The following is a 13,906-nucleotide window of genomic DNA, read 5'->3' on the forward strand; positions in this document are numbered from 1 at the left end:
GTTTAGATGGAGCAGAAAATGGCGTATCGTTCTTGAGTCCTGGCTTTAGCCCAGTAAATTAATGGTCGTTCGTCTGATAAACTTACCAGCTTAGCTGCAGGTTTTACACTGTTTCGCACATCCATTTCTACGAATAAATTGAGTCACTGTTTCCGCCAAATAAAAACGGCGCACGAACATTTAAAACACGACGACGAGAAAAACAAAATTTCCCTGATCGGAGGCAGAGAATGGACATAACTTTCCTTCCCATTTTAGGGGCAAACCGTGCGGTAACCGGAGAGGCACCTGACGACAGATTTACAGTAACTGTTAAATCCAGGACGGGCTGTTGCTCGTCATGCACGTATTACAAGAAGGAGAATGACGGAGAAGATACAAAGAAGACGAGGAGGAATATAACAACACGCTGTTGACTGTCCGATTATTATAGTGATCACGTCGTGTTTGATCACCAGCACGCTGCGCCAGAAAGGGATCAAACAGTGAAGACAGGATTGCAGCATGCATCAATTACACCAAAGGAAGTTAATTTTTTCCTGCTTTCTTTCGATCTTAGCGGTTGGAATGTCAAAAGTAAACGCTTCTACCACGAGACTACTTACATACTTCTTGTAGAAATTACAGCTGAGCATTGCACTTCATTTTGAGTTCATTTGCATCAACAGTCCGGAGCGTCTCATAAATTTGTTCATGGTACTTTGACAGCAAAGACCAAAACTGAAATATCTTACATAAATTTTCTATGTAATGTTGATCTTACACATGCATTGGAAATTTCGTATTTTCATCTGCTGCTCAAGTACTATTATTTCCAACCTGTGACGTACCAACCAAATTACCGAGTATGGTCTCAGATGCGATTGTAGCTCAATCGACTTCACTTTATAGATAGGTTGAAAGGCTTCGTTGAAGCCTAAGAGCTACCAGCTACATTACAACGGTTGAGTTACACAGCGTGAAAGAAACCCCAGTGTGAGAGAGTTCCTACGGTATGACAGATACGGCGTCTCGTGTTGCACTCGAAATATGTAACAAGGCGGCCCTTAGGGTCTCTCCTTTGGCGTGAGACAAAGAGCTCACAAGATAATTTATGTCGTTAGTGTGCTACGTCGCTAAATCATCACCTAATTTCCTTTCCACTTGCAGAAGCTGTATCGTAACTCTGATTGTCGTGTCACGGCAATTTGAATGTGGTTTCTAAGTTCGGAAGCTGAGTGTGCGCAAATTACATTGCCATTCACACTACAGTTAAATAACAAGCATGTTAATGACATAGTGAGCTCCTGTAAAAGAATATTTAAAATACTACTATTACAAACACAAAACAACATTTTCTTAAATGACATAGTACATCAAGAACGCAAACTCCGTACACCATACAGAAAGAAGGGAGTTCCTCAACAAAATTTATTTTTCCATAAAAATATCAGGTGAGGTACAGAAGTGCTCCGAAGCGGAAAGCCTTTGTTTATCTTTCACGGAAATAAAATGTCATAAAATGGTTCTTTGTTTACGAAACTTGACAGAGTAGAAGACTGCATTTTATCAGATAAGATTAACTAGGTTATTAAATGTTTGAGCTACTTAACGAGGAACATGGAAAGGAGTACAGTGCGCTCGTCGAGTGCCTCTGAAGATGCAGGCGTTTGATGAAGAGATAATCTGCCGTGTACGGCGTATTATACGTTATGCAAAACCAAAGAGAATAAAACAAAGACATTTTTATCTCATTGGCCTATTACGATACTGATATTTTCGAAAAGCTTCAGCACAGGTATCGCAGTACATGCGAAGTGTAACTATTCTCTCGGTTTTGCCGGTAGTAATAACTCAATTATAAAATTTGAAGTTGGCAATATACTGTACCACTGACACGAATAACAACTGCCTGTTATAGTGATGACGTTGTATTGAGTTGACACTGTGTTTTTCCAAAAACGGCGAAATCTGACTGTGTGGACGGCATCTCTAAAATACGTCAACCAGGCGGAATATGTTGCAGACAGCAGCGCACGTCCCATGCGTGCTGCAAACAGAGGAAGCATACATCCGTGCCGCGGTCTTGGCTTCTGTGCTTACGTCATCTGTTTCTGAAGCTCTTTGTCATTCGACGCATCGTTCGTTGGTGACTCACAACGATAGCTAATTCGATGGAATGAATATACATGCCGAACTTCAAGAAGAACATATTGCGTCAGGTGCAGTCAGATGTTTATCTGCTCCTGGAAAGGAGCTGACGTGACGAGGTTTTTGTAAACAATTTTCAACATCGAATGGGAATTACAGAAAATGGCCCAGGGATCACCTGTGTGTGTGTGTGTGTGTGTGTGTGTGTGTGTGTGTGTGTGTGTGTGTATAGTGTGTGAAGTGTTATGAAACTATGTGTGTATAGTGTGTCCAGCGGCTGATAGTGAGATATGAGTGAACAGTCAGGCATTACATTATGTAATAAGTTATTTGTATAAAAAAAGTATTATACTGTATTCCAGGAGTAAATCTTATGATTGCCTTTATCTTGAAGTCTGTAAATGTATATATATACGAATTAGCTTATTTTAAATTGGTCTAAACTTGTAAATACTTTGACATGTCATATATTCTTGTAAAAAGAGAACTATCGATGAATAAAGCTGCTGCTACTACTACTACTACTACTACAGCTGGCAAAGCCTTTCCTTTTAAGTGAGTGAATAGTTACTAGCGATCTATGTTGTTGTTGTTGTCGTTGTTGCTAGCCGAAATGACTAGTTTTAAGTTGACATTTATTTTCTGTTGCCGCCTTACAAGTCAACTAGTAAATATTCACACAGTTATTTTATAGTGTGGGAACGCTAAAAAGAAACTGCTTAAAATTATCGCACTACAGTATCACGTATCTTCTGGTACAGACGGTGACATTTTCGGAGGGGAGAAACGATTTCTTCTGGTACAGACGGTGACATTTTCGGAGGGGAAATGCAAACTAAATAAATAACGAAAGATTTTCAGGTTTGTAGAATTTGAAGTCTATCATACAGCACGTAAAATTGAGGAAGGCCAATTGCCCCCATTCTTGAACGTAGAGATTATCTGCTTTCTGTTTATTCACCAACCACAGCGATCTAGTACCAAGGAATTACGATTACTGTCTTTCTAATATGTATTAAAGTCTTCCTTTAGACACAGAATTTTTTGATGTGTTTGAAAGTGCCACATTGTAAATGCTCAAACTGTCGTCTTATTTAGAAGAGGATTCAATCAGAAGACGCATGATTTGAACGATTCAGCAGGCTTACACTCATGCATGGATGAAATCTTGTCAGGTATCAGAGGTACTCTTTTAAAACAATTTTTGTAAAGCTAAAGCTAAAATCATTACACTGACTTAAAAGCCTAATATTTTACAATAATGAAGTAAGACCACTGACATAAATTCGTCAGTACACCATTTCGTTCTAGAATCTGATAACACTACCCTCTGGTCAGAGACATATAACTTCGCCATTTTTGTTAACAGAGAATCGAATACCTATCTGGATCGATATGATGAATATAGACCTCGTCTATTATAAGAATTCTGGTGGAAAAAGTACTGTACAGCAACTTCCTCTTTGTGATGTTTCTGTAATGATATCCATCTGCGCCGGCCGCTGTTGGCCGAGAGGCTCTAGGCGCTTCAGTCTGGAACCGCGCGACCTCTACGGTCGCAGGTTCGAATCCTGCCTCGGGCATGGATGTGTGTGATGTCCTTAGGTTAGTTAGGTTTAAGTAGTTCTACGTTCTAGGAGTCTGATGACCTGAGATGTCAATTCCCATAGTGCTCAGAGCCATTTGAGCCAATATCCATCTTCCCTCTTACTTTATACGCAAGTAATTGGGCATGATACTTGCAATGAGTCTTGTGCTTATTTCGTGCGATCTTTTCAACCACCCTCCGCAATGTTCGACGGTTGGTAGCTGTCAATACAAGAAGCAGGCTTAGCGGTGGTTGTCACTTCATGTTTGCACTTCACAACCATACCATGAACAGTGGACCTGTGCAGCTTTAGAAGGGTTGAAATCTCCCTGATGGTTTTGTTACTCAGATGACATCCAGCGATTAGTCCATGTTCGATGTCACTGAGCTCTGCTGATGCACCCACTTTGCTGTTAGTGCTTCTCTACTGCCCAACTCCTTTCATACTGGCCTCTCGTAACACCTAGTGGTCAATTCCAGGTTACATAGGGGTGTTCATATAGCGCTAATCAGACAGTGTACTTCTAGCATCCTGTTTCGCATGTATGAGGCATACAGTCCAACACTATAGGCTGATAAATCTTTCTCGTGCACACAATGTGTTCTTTGTTTGTTGTGGAGAAGGATCACTGCTCTATATTCCTTCTTGTACATCCACTCTGACAAACATGCGGAAGGAGATATATAAAGTTTTATAATTCAATAAACTGGGGGGTAGAAAAATAGAAGATCGGTGATTAAAATTTACCGCCATGTCGTCGGAGAGGTTACTGCTCGAAGCTTATCTTTGTTCAGGCAAACTATCAAGTATCGACTGCATTCATTTGGAGGAACATCGGTCAATATAATACGAATGACCAGAGGGTGATTTTGATTCGCTCTTGTCAAATTAACCTCCTTAACGCTTGTTCCACTTGTCACACATAGCGCCGCTGGACAAAAAATTAACCACCTCCAGGAAGTACGACACTAATACAGTGCAGCATCACCTCTAGCTGTGATAATGGCATCAAATTGGACATCAAAAAGAGTAAACAAATTGCTTCAGATAGGCCATATCAAGTTGATGGCAGTAAGTGACATTTAGATTCCGTAGTCTTACGTTTCATCTTTTGTTCCAAACAATCCCACAAATTTTCTATGCAATTAGTGTTAGATGATTTAGCGAACCAGTCGAGCTGTGATAGGACGTCTGAATGTTCCGTCTGACCAGGAATGTGTGCATGCGGCGCTGAGAACATACGCAGCAAACACATCATGAAGATGTGGGAGAAAGGTCAACACTTCGTCATTGTGAACACTGAAATAAACATCGCAAGTCATGTTGGCGGTAACTCAAAATGAATACGAAAAACACTTCGTAAAACATCAAATAATCACTTACATCCTAAACGATACCCTCCACACACTGTTGTTAAAACGACTCATTTGGCGATCAAAGCACTCGACATTCAATCAATTGCAAAGAGGCCGAATCGCGATTCTTCGGATCGCACTTCTTGCATACAGTCAGTTGCTGTCTGTTTTATGTATTGTTTTTCACGCAGAACTCGTTTAGCTTTATATGTAGTTGGGGGCAATGGCCTTTAGAGAGATATCTACCCAAATGCCCATCAGATAGCAATGCTCACTCGGGATGTGTTTTCAGATGGACTTGTATTCACTGATAGCAGCAGTTATTGTCGTGTTTGGAACAGATTGTAATTGACAAGCCTGTCAGTTACGACGTTTTTACTACCACAGTTGTTGCACCCCATCGTCTGGCTCAGAATGGTACACGAATCCTTGCCGAAACGTCGGAGAGTCTTCGTTGATACAACGAAAAATCTGCCAGTTACATTGACGGTTTAGTCAAGGGCTCGTCCAGACGCGACAGTTCCTCTCTGGCTTTCTTCACGTCTCCACGTCAACCAATCTCACTCCATTGATTCCATACGCACGACTGCTACATACAGCACACACCACTGCCACGACCGTGGAGTGAGAAATGACTACGTGGTAAAAGTTCTGCATCGTGTACCATGTTCCAAAATGATCAGTGTGGTCGTTTGTAGGAGTGACTAGTATTTTGTCCAGTGAGTTTATAACCTGCTATGCAAGTGAGAACTGTCAGAGGGTGGCGTGGTGGCTAGAGCTGCGCTCTGTCAAAACTACGGTTTTGTAGTTGAGTTACAGACCATAGATGACGTAGTAAATGGTGGGATTACCGCTAGTATTGGTAGCATTGGTAGGGAATGAAACGTAAATGAATTTGTGAGAAAATAACTGGGAACCAACGAATTCTCATTGTTTTTTGCTTGTATGTTTTGCACATTGCCGGCCGGGGTGGCCGAGAGGTTCTAGGCGCTACGGTCTGGAACGCGCGACCGCTACTTTCGCAGGTTCGAATCCTGCCTCGGGCATGGATGTGTTTGATGTCTTTAGGTTAGTCAGGTTTAAGTAGTTCCAAGTTCTAGGGGACTGATGACCTCAGAAGTTAAGTCTCGTAGTGCTCACAGCCATTTGAACCATTTTTGCACATAATTAGGAACGCACAACGTTCAGTGTTAATCGAGAGTGTATTTTATATCCTTATAAAACAAAAACTGAATGAAAGAAAACTAGCTACTCGCGGAACTTTGGCGCTTTTCTGTAACCAAAACAGTATCTTTTGATGGGAGTAGACTTTACATGCACTCAATAGAACGTCTTTTTTCATGATCAGAGGCAAAGATTCCTGTTATAACTGATAAGCGCGAAAGTTGTTTATGAATAACAGAAGCATGTTTTAGATAAGCTGGATGAAGTATTGAATCGATGTTTGATATGCTTTCATTTTCCATTCCTAATTTTAATTTCTTTCAGGAACTAGCCTTTTCTAGCACTGTATAATAAATCTGTTCAAAAATGGTTCAAATGACTCTGAGCACTATGGGACGTAACTACTGAGGTCATCAGTCCCCTAGAACTTAGAACTACTAACCTAAGGACATCAAACACATCAATGCCCGAGGCAGGATTCGAACCTGCAACCGTAGCGGTCGCGCGGTTCCAGACTGAAGCGCCTAGAACCGCTCTGCCACAGCGGCCGGCTAATAAATCTGTATTTCTTTTTTTTTAGTAAACATCTCTCTGTTTCACATAACAAATCAACAACTTTCGAAAAAAATCTAAATTAAACATTGACAGTTTCAACTTTGCTATAAATACTGTTTATTTTTAAGTAACAAGAGGACAACTATGTAGAACAAAGATATTCCGTAGGTTCCACGGCCCTTTTCATATCCACACTCTGTTTCTAGACGGTTCACCGCTTCCAGTGATCAGGAGACTCTAGTAAGACATTGATCGCTTGCGCAAAGTGATCGAAACGAGATAACGCCCGATAGGTATGCAACACACCTAACATTTAGGTAACGCGATTACGATCTTAACCGACAAAAGTTACTAGGAAAATTACCGTAGTCTGCGCATCCTTGCGATAGCCTACGGTAGTTATACGGTTTTAATGGTGGCAGTGAACAGTTTTCAGTGACTGACGAACACGCTAGACACCCTCCACATTGCGGAGAGATAACACGCGTTACCAGCAGGAAGAGGAGTAGTTATTGGGAAGCGGTAACGGAAGGAAACGCGGGCCAGCCGGCGCGTGACGTCATCAGCGGCGGCGCGGCGGAGCGGCCTCCAGCGGCCGCCAGTCGCCGGCCGGTCGCGCGTCGTGAAGGCAGCAGGCGGCAGCAGCAGCAGCAGCAGCACACGACCCACCGCGTCCCAACGGTCGCAGCGCCGCCTCCTCGCTCTCGAATGCCTCCGGAAGGAGCCGCCGCCGGTAGCATGGCCGCTAAAGTGGACCCTTCGGACCCGCACGTGCGGAAGCTGGTGTACAACATGTACCGCGGCATGCTGGGCACCTACAACGACAAGGCGAACGCTCTGCTCAGCACCATGCCGCAGGAGCGCGTCCGCGAGGACCAGGGCATCGCAGACAAGCTCGAGAGCATGATGTGAGTCCTCTTTCTTATTTCTACCCGTCTGCACTTGCCCCGAATCTCGTGCCGCGCCGACTGACTGCTACCTGCAACTATCGTGGTGTCCTGTCCCATACTTCTCAATTCGTCATCATTGCTGATATTGCATTGAAGAAGTCTCTATGAGTACCATTCCGAGCCTCGATCAATCTACCAGTTTGAGTACCCACCATATTCGGTGTAGGCATGTAGTATTCTCCTATATGATCTATTTCTATCTTGCTTTTTTAAAATTTTTATTTCAACGGTCTTTAGCAATCCCTACAATATCTTGTTTTATATATGAAATAATATAAGCTTCAACAGTCACTTGTTACTAACATTTCATTAGCACGACGCGTTTCTGCAACATGCTGCCGTCATCAGTTACGTTAACAGTTATTTTCCACATTGTAATTAAAATGAAGTGAAGTTAGTTTCCTTTGCAGTGTTTTCTAGTGAGGTTATATATCGAAAACGACGCCTCTTCAGGAAAATAAATATGTTATAATGTGTACATTAAGTGATAGGCATGATTAAGTCATTTTGTAACTGCATTTACTTACATTTTTTTTTGGCAGTTTCGTTGTCTAGCACTCAGCGAAAAGTAGCAAGAACACCAGTCAGTCCAAAGATTCTTAAAAGCTGAGATAAACTAGCTACAAATATTGTACTATTGTTAAAACAGTAGCATACAGTGAAGATGAAACTCCAGCCGGAGTGGCCGTGAGGTACTAGGCGCTACAGTCTGGAGCCGAGCGACCGCTACGGTCGCAGGTTCGAATTCTGCCTCGGGCATGGATGTGTTTAATGTCCTTAGGTTTGTTAGGTTTAATTAGTTCTAAGTTCTAGGAGACTGATGACCTCAGAAGTTTTATCGCATAGTGCTCAGAGCCATTTGAACCATTTTGAAGATGAAACATTATATCTGGATGTAGTTACGTCGTGCCACATTCTCTTTAACCTCACTTCATTTTAATTACACCTTAAAAGTAACTGTAAATGCACCTGATGACGGCAGTAAGCTGCCGAAACGCGTCGTGCTAATAAAATATTATTAACAACTGACTATTCCAGCATTTATTAGTTCATAAAAATCTTTCAGTACAGTCGTAGCACTCAAACAACACCCACGTGACACGGATAAACTTAATGTCTTGACTGATCAACGTCAATCACAGAAAATCGAGACAACGATGGCTAGAATGGAAATCAGAAGCGTTTCATCCTGAATTCGCGCTGTCACGTTTGGTGAAATTGAAACAAATGAAGCAGAGAAGGTCTCGTCAGTCGTTTGATTGGTGCTACTATGACTGCAAAAGGCCGAGTTGCATCATGATCGGAGACCACGTTAAACTGTGAGACCCCTTATCGCTGGCGGAGTAGCTCGGTTCGAACGTCGGAGGAAGGCACTGGCGTACCTTCTCGAACAGAAACATGTCTAGTAAAGCGCTGTGGTGTTCAAACTAACCTTAATGATTGATGCAAGTTTTACTCAGCTTGAGTATCACGCCGATGCAAAATGTGCTTACAGTTGTTAGTAGGGGAAATTTCCTTGTTATAACGAGAGCAATAAGAGTAACAGTTATTAAAAATTACACGATGGATAAGAAAAAGTAGTCTATGATAACAATTTACTATTTTTTAAATTTCTTAAAGGGAACTATTTGCCTACGCAGACACGAGAACAATATGCCACTGACATTTCACCGCGTAGTATGACGGAACCGGTTTGTCCCGTCATTTAATAATTGAATAGTGACCTATGGTATAAATAACAGTCATATTCGATTGCATAGGTATGATTACACCCTCGACCGTGATGTAATACAGGACAGAAAGTTCAGCGTCCGTCGTAGTAGCATCTATCTTTTTGCAGCTATCATCACTGCTACAAATGAAAATAATACAAGAATCAGGCATAGAATCAGCACATTGATCAAAAGCCACGTCACAACTGTGCACAATTATAACGTGGAATTGTACTTGTGTACAATTGTAACATGGAGTTTGATCAACATGTTGATTGTGTGCCGTATTCTTGTATTATGTGTAACTATAGCACTGATGATAGCTTCAGTGTCTGTTGAAATATAGATTTGCAATACAATAAAAAAGAGAGATAATATTACGATCGATGCTGATCTCCTTTCTGTCTTGGATAAATAAAAGTGGTACATGTATTAGCTTTCTGACACACTACCCATATATAGACATCAGTTTCTCCAAAGAAATCATTGCAGTTCTGGTTTTCATCTTGTCTCAGTCTTTTATTAGACTCAATTTTTGTAGTTTAACTTCTATTGAGTGTATATTTGTATATGTCAGAGAAGCCATTCTCCAGTCATTATCTACGCTATGTATAAGACCCATGCTTTCACATTTATAACTCTCACTCGAACCGCCACAATAACGGTGACCGGATTCAGATGACCGCAATTCGTGTGACCGTCTCTTAATAAATTTAGCATCATATATAACTGACGCAATAATGCGATGAGAGGTGGCAAATCGGCCTGAACTGCGGGATATGGCAACAAAGGGAGTGATATGATACGCTTTGGACAATTTCCGGCGGTTACGTAATCAGTTACAATATGTTGTGGTGAACATGGCATTGTTCTGCTATTGCCACCGTCTGTAGCACCAATATGAGTAAGACTGATGCATTTTCTTATATGCATGTGGTCTGGGATGAGCTATTTTATACTGCGAATGGCACCAAGGCGCGTTTCTGTTGCTTATACCTTCTGATACTGGGATTATTTACTACTATGGAGCTGGATGGCGTCGCCCCTAGCAGCAGGTGATATTAATCTATCTACATTGTGACGCTTAAGCAGTATCAAAGAGTAATCAGCGCTCTCTTTGTTACTTAACTAGTGAAGCGTCCATTCCTCTTTTCACTTGCCTTGTCGTCATTATTAGTTCATAGATTTCCATCACGATGAAATCTTCTGCAACTTTCAGTCAGTAGACATATTTGATTCAAATCACATACATCAATACTATTGTCGTTACATAGGTGGTGTTCCCTAGGCGCCTATGACAAACACACTCGAATGATTTGTGTCAGACAGCAAGTAGTGCTCTTCCTCGCGACATAATGTTGCAGACTGACACAAGTAAGCGTCTGTGTCCAAGACGTTTGATTGCGGAACCTTTGACAGTATTGAAACGAAGCTGTTACTCACGAGAACTGCTCTCGTCTTAGAAGAGAAATGGCATTAAAGTACTGCCGAGGTTCTGAACAATCTGCATCGTTTTTGTAATTATTGCTGTTGTTCTCCACGAAAGAGCAACGAGCTGTGACGAGGGTATTCAACTAGAGAGCTTAGGTCGTTCATTTCAGACACGACGGGTTTGTATTCCTTCGTTTCTCTTTTCGTATCACGGCGCCGTCCTCTCATGATTTATGGCTAGCAGACCATGCAAAATGTCGACGCGGCCTTTATACGAGCAAGCATGCGTAAAGATCCGGGCGAGTGTACCATGTCGGGGTTCAAAGGCGTGTCGAATGCTAGCCATTATGCAGTGCCTCCGAAAGAAGTTTAATGACGATGCGAGACGTGGCGGGCCATTCAACACAAAGGCGGCCGCTGTCCTCCTTGCTTCTCACTGAGCGAAATGTAATTTGTACAGACTTCGTCTCGTTGTGCTGTATACAGGCACTATTCAATTATGACAGAATACTCACAACTAGGTGTGAAGTCAGTTGTCTTTCTTGGTAACTGTTTTGACCCACTTTTATATTCTACAAGCCATCACGAAACGCGGCAGGGCAACCGTACCAGTAATTGCTAACAGGAAGTTGCACTGCTGCCAAATACAATATTTCTGAGAAAGAAATACGCAACTCTCTGATTGTCTTTGTCAATCTGACACTGAAACTAATTGATTTCACAGATGCAACTTTCTGCTAGATCTCAATCCATTCTTATTAGAGCTAGATTAAAATATGCTGCACTTGAATTAATTTTACTATATAACTACGGTGCAACAAAATATTTTACATTACGACTGAAATGTACGCATGAACATAGTAGACTACTGAGTTGCTGGAGAACCGCTTCTTCAGTCACAAGCTGTCAGGTAACATGAAACAGAAACTGAAGTACGTCATTCACAACTATGTACTTAATTTTTAATAAGTGGTTCATAATGCTGCTTATATTACATTCAGGTACATCTTAAGTGTCCAGTATACCCCATTAGGGACAATAATTACTGGTGTACCTCATCAAACTCTACTAAATTTGTTATTATTTTCACGCCTTCTGTGTGATGCGTACGATACAGCCCAGAAACGATTCAGACATATCCAAGAATTTTTTTTAAATAGGCTAACAGGTTATCGTCTTCTTTCGAAGAATGTAAGAATTGACTTGATTATTGCGCATACTGAACTACCAGGTTAATCATCGCGTTTCTTCCCTTCCTACCCATTTCCATAACATTTAACAACTAGCACCTCCACATTGCTTGCTCTCCTCGTCTAACAGTTACCAGAACTGTTACGGCGCATACACATCGACTGCAAGTGCAAATAAGAAACATGCGTTACATGTGCGAAATGCGTCGTGTGACGTTTCAGTATCGTGTTTCTTGCATATAATCACATTAAATAAAAGTAAAAAAACTGCCTGAAAGGAAATCGAACTCTACCAGAGTGCAGCAGATTCGAGGTTCACTCATGTTACCCTCCACCTTTGGAGACATGTGTTTATCAAAAGAATTGTTGGAGCGTTTGGAATCATTATCAAGTAGGCATCACAACAATTTCCTTAGTCGGAGTCTAGAATTTAAGATTGTATTTATAATGTCATATTGCAAAAAAGCGAAAAAAAGAAAAAGTGGGACGATGAACATTTCACGTTCGAAATTGTTGGTAACGTATCATACAATAATATGAAGAATAAATTGTTTCATAATTTGTAATATGAAGTGCATCACACTACTTCAGTTCCTGATGTGTCAGGCTTGTTCCCTAAGTTTGTAAATTTGTGATAAGTTCCTGTGGAACCAAACTGCTGAGATCATCAGTCCCTAAGCTTACACACTACTTAAACTAACTTACGCTAAGGACAACACACGCACACACAGCCATGCCCGAGGGAGGACTCGAACCTCCCACGGGGGGAGCCACGCGAACTGTGGCAAGGCGCCCCAGACCGCGTGGCACATACCTGTTTCCGATCATTTACTGTGGCTTTCAGTTCAAGCAGGTAAAAGAAAGAGGGTATCGTGTTGTGATCGATAATTCACATAAAACTGTATGTTCTTCATCTAACTGGCTGGGTTACCAGTCCTCAGAGAAACGAAGACAACGCCATTAGAATCATATTACAAAAATTATTTTCTGGTTGCTAGTTTCTTGGTCACATACAAAAACTTCGGGATGTAGCGAAAACTTTGCAGCCGAGCGATGCCCCACACTTCCTTGAAAACCTAGATAGAGTGCTTTTCTTCTTCTGTGCCGGAACTTGATGTCACTGTTGTAGCTGGCCGTTCTTTTATCAGTATTTACTTCTGAGGACTTCCAACGTCTGTCCGATAAAAATACGGATGCAGGGCGACCGCTCCTATCAGTTTATTTAGAAAGTTACATCACACTGAGAATCCCGATTACAAGAGCGGACACGGTCAAATGCACTGGAAACAAACACTTTTTTTTCCCTAGAAATTTACGTAATTCGTAGATCCGCAGTTTCAAGAAATAGCAGGCGTGTGTCATTTGTACCACGTCTCAGAATTTTGTTGCATTCCACATCGTACCCGTGAATTATTCGTGACTGGGACAAGAAAGTGAAGAGGTGACTGTAGTACACAAAGTCCCCTCCGGGACACACCGTAAGGTAGGTTGCGACAAATATATGTAGATATGTCCTACCACTGCAAGAAAAAGATAGTGCTACTTTTATGGTGTCTGTAATGCAAACGTGTTTTCAAAATGACGAAAGTTCAGACTTGAATAACGTACTTGCGAGTACTCTCTAGCTGGTAACACCATTAGCGGACACGGAAGCGCTCTGTACAAATCTACTAGACTGCCTACACCACGCTTGTCCATCCTCCTTTGGTGAATTGCTGCGCGGTACAAAATCCTTACCAGACTGGACTCACGGAAGACATCAAAAACAAACAAGGGCATCTCGTTCTGTACTATCGCGAAATGAGGTAGAGAGAATCAACGATATGACAA

At 41.7% G+C, this 13,906-nt stretch overlaps 1 protein-coding gene across 10 annotated transcripts in view; it reads left to right on the top strand.

The window, feature by feature from the left end:
• The window catches only part of LOC126362232 (protein piccolo-like), a 731,361-nt gene that overhangs the window by 493,354 nt on the left and 224,101 nt on the right, over nt 1-13,906 (top strand). For 2 of the 10 annotated variants that reach the window (XM_050007867.1, XM_050007868.1), the window contains exon 1: nt 7,389-7,701. The exons of the other annotated variants lie outside the window; for them this stretch is intronic. In XM_050007867.1, the coding sequence (XP_049863824.1) occupies nt 7,502-7,701 (200 nt within the window). In that variant the 5' untranslated portion in view covers nt 7,389-7,501. Of the gene's footprint in view, nt 1-7,388; nt 7,702-13,906 lie in introns of those variants that run through there. 10 annotated transcript variants of the gene reach the window in all.

This window comes from Schistocerca gregaria, chromosome 1 (genome assembly GCF_023897955.1).
Source record: "Schistocerca gregaria isolate iqSchGreg1 chromosome 1, iqSchGreg1.2, whole genome shotgun sequence".
In the NCBI taxonomy this organism is placed as follows: Eukaryota; Metazoa; Arthropoda; class Insecta; order Orthoptera; family Acrididae; genus Schistocerca; species Schistocerca gregaria.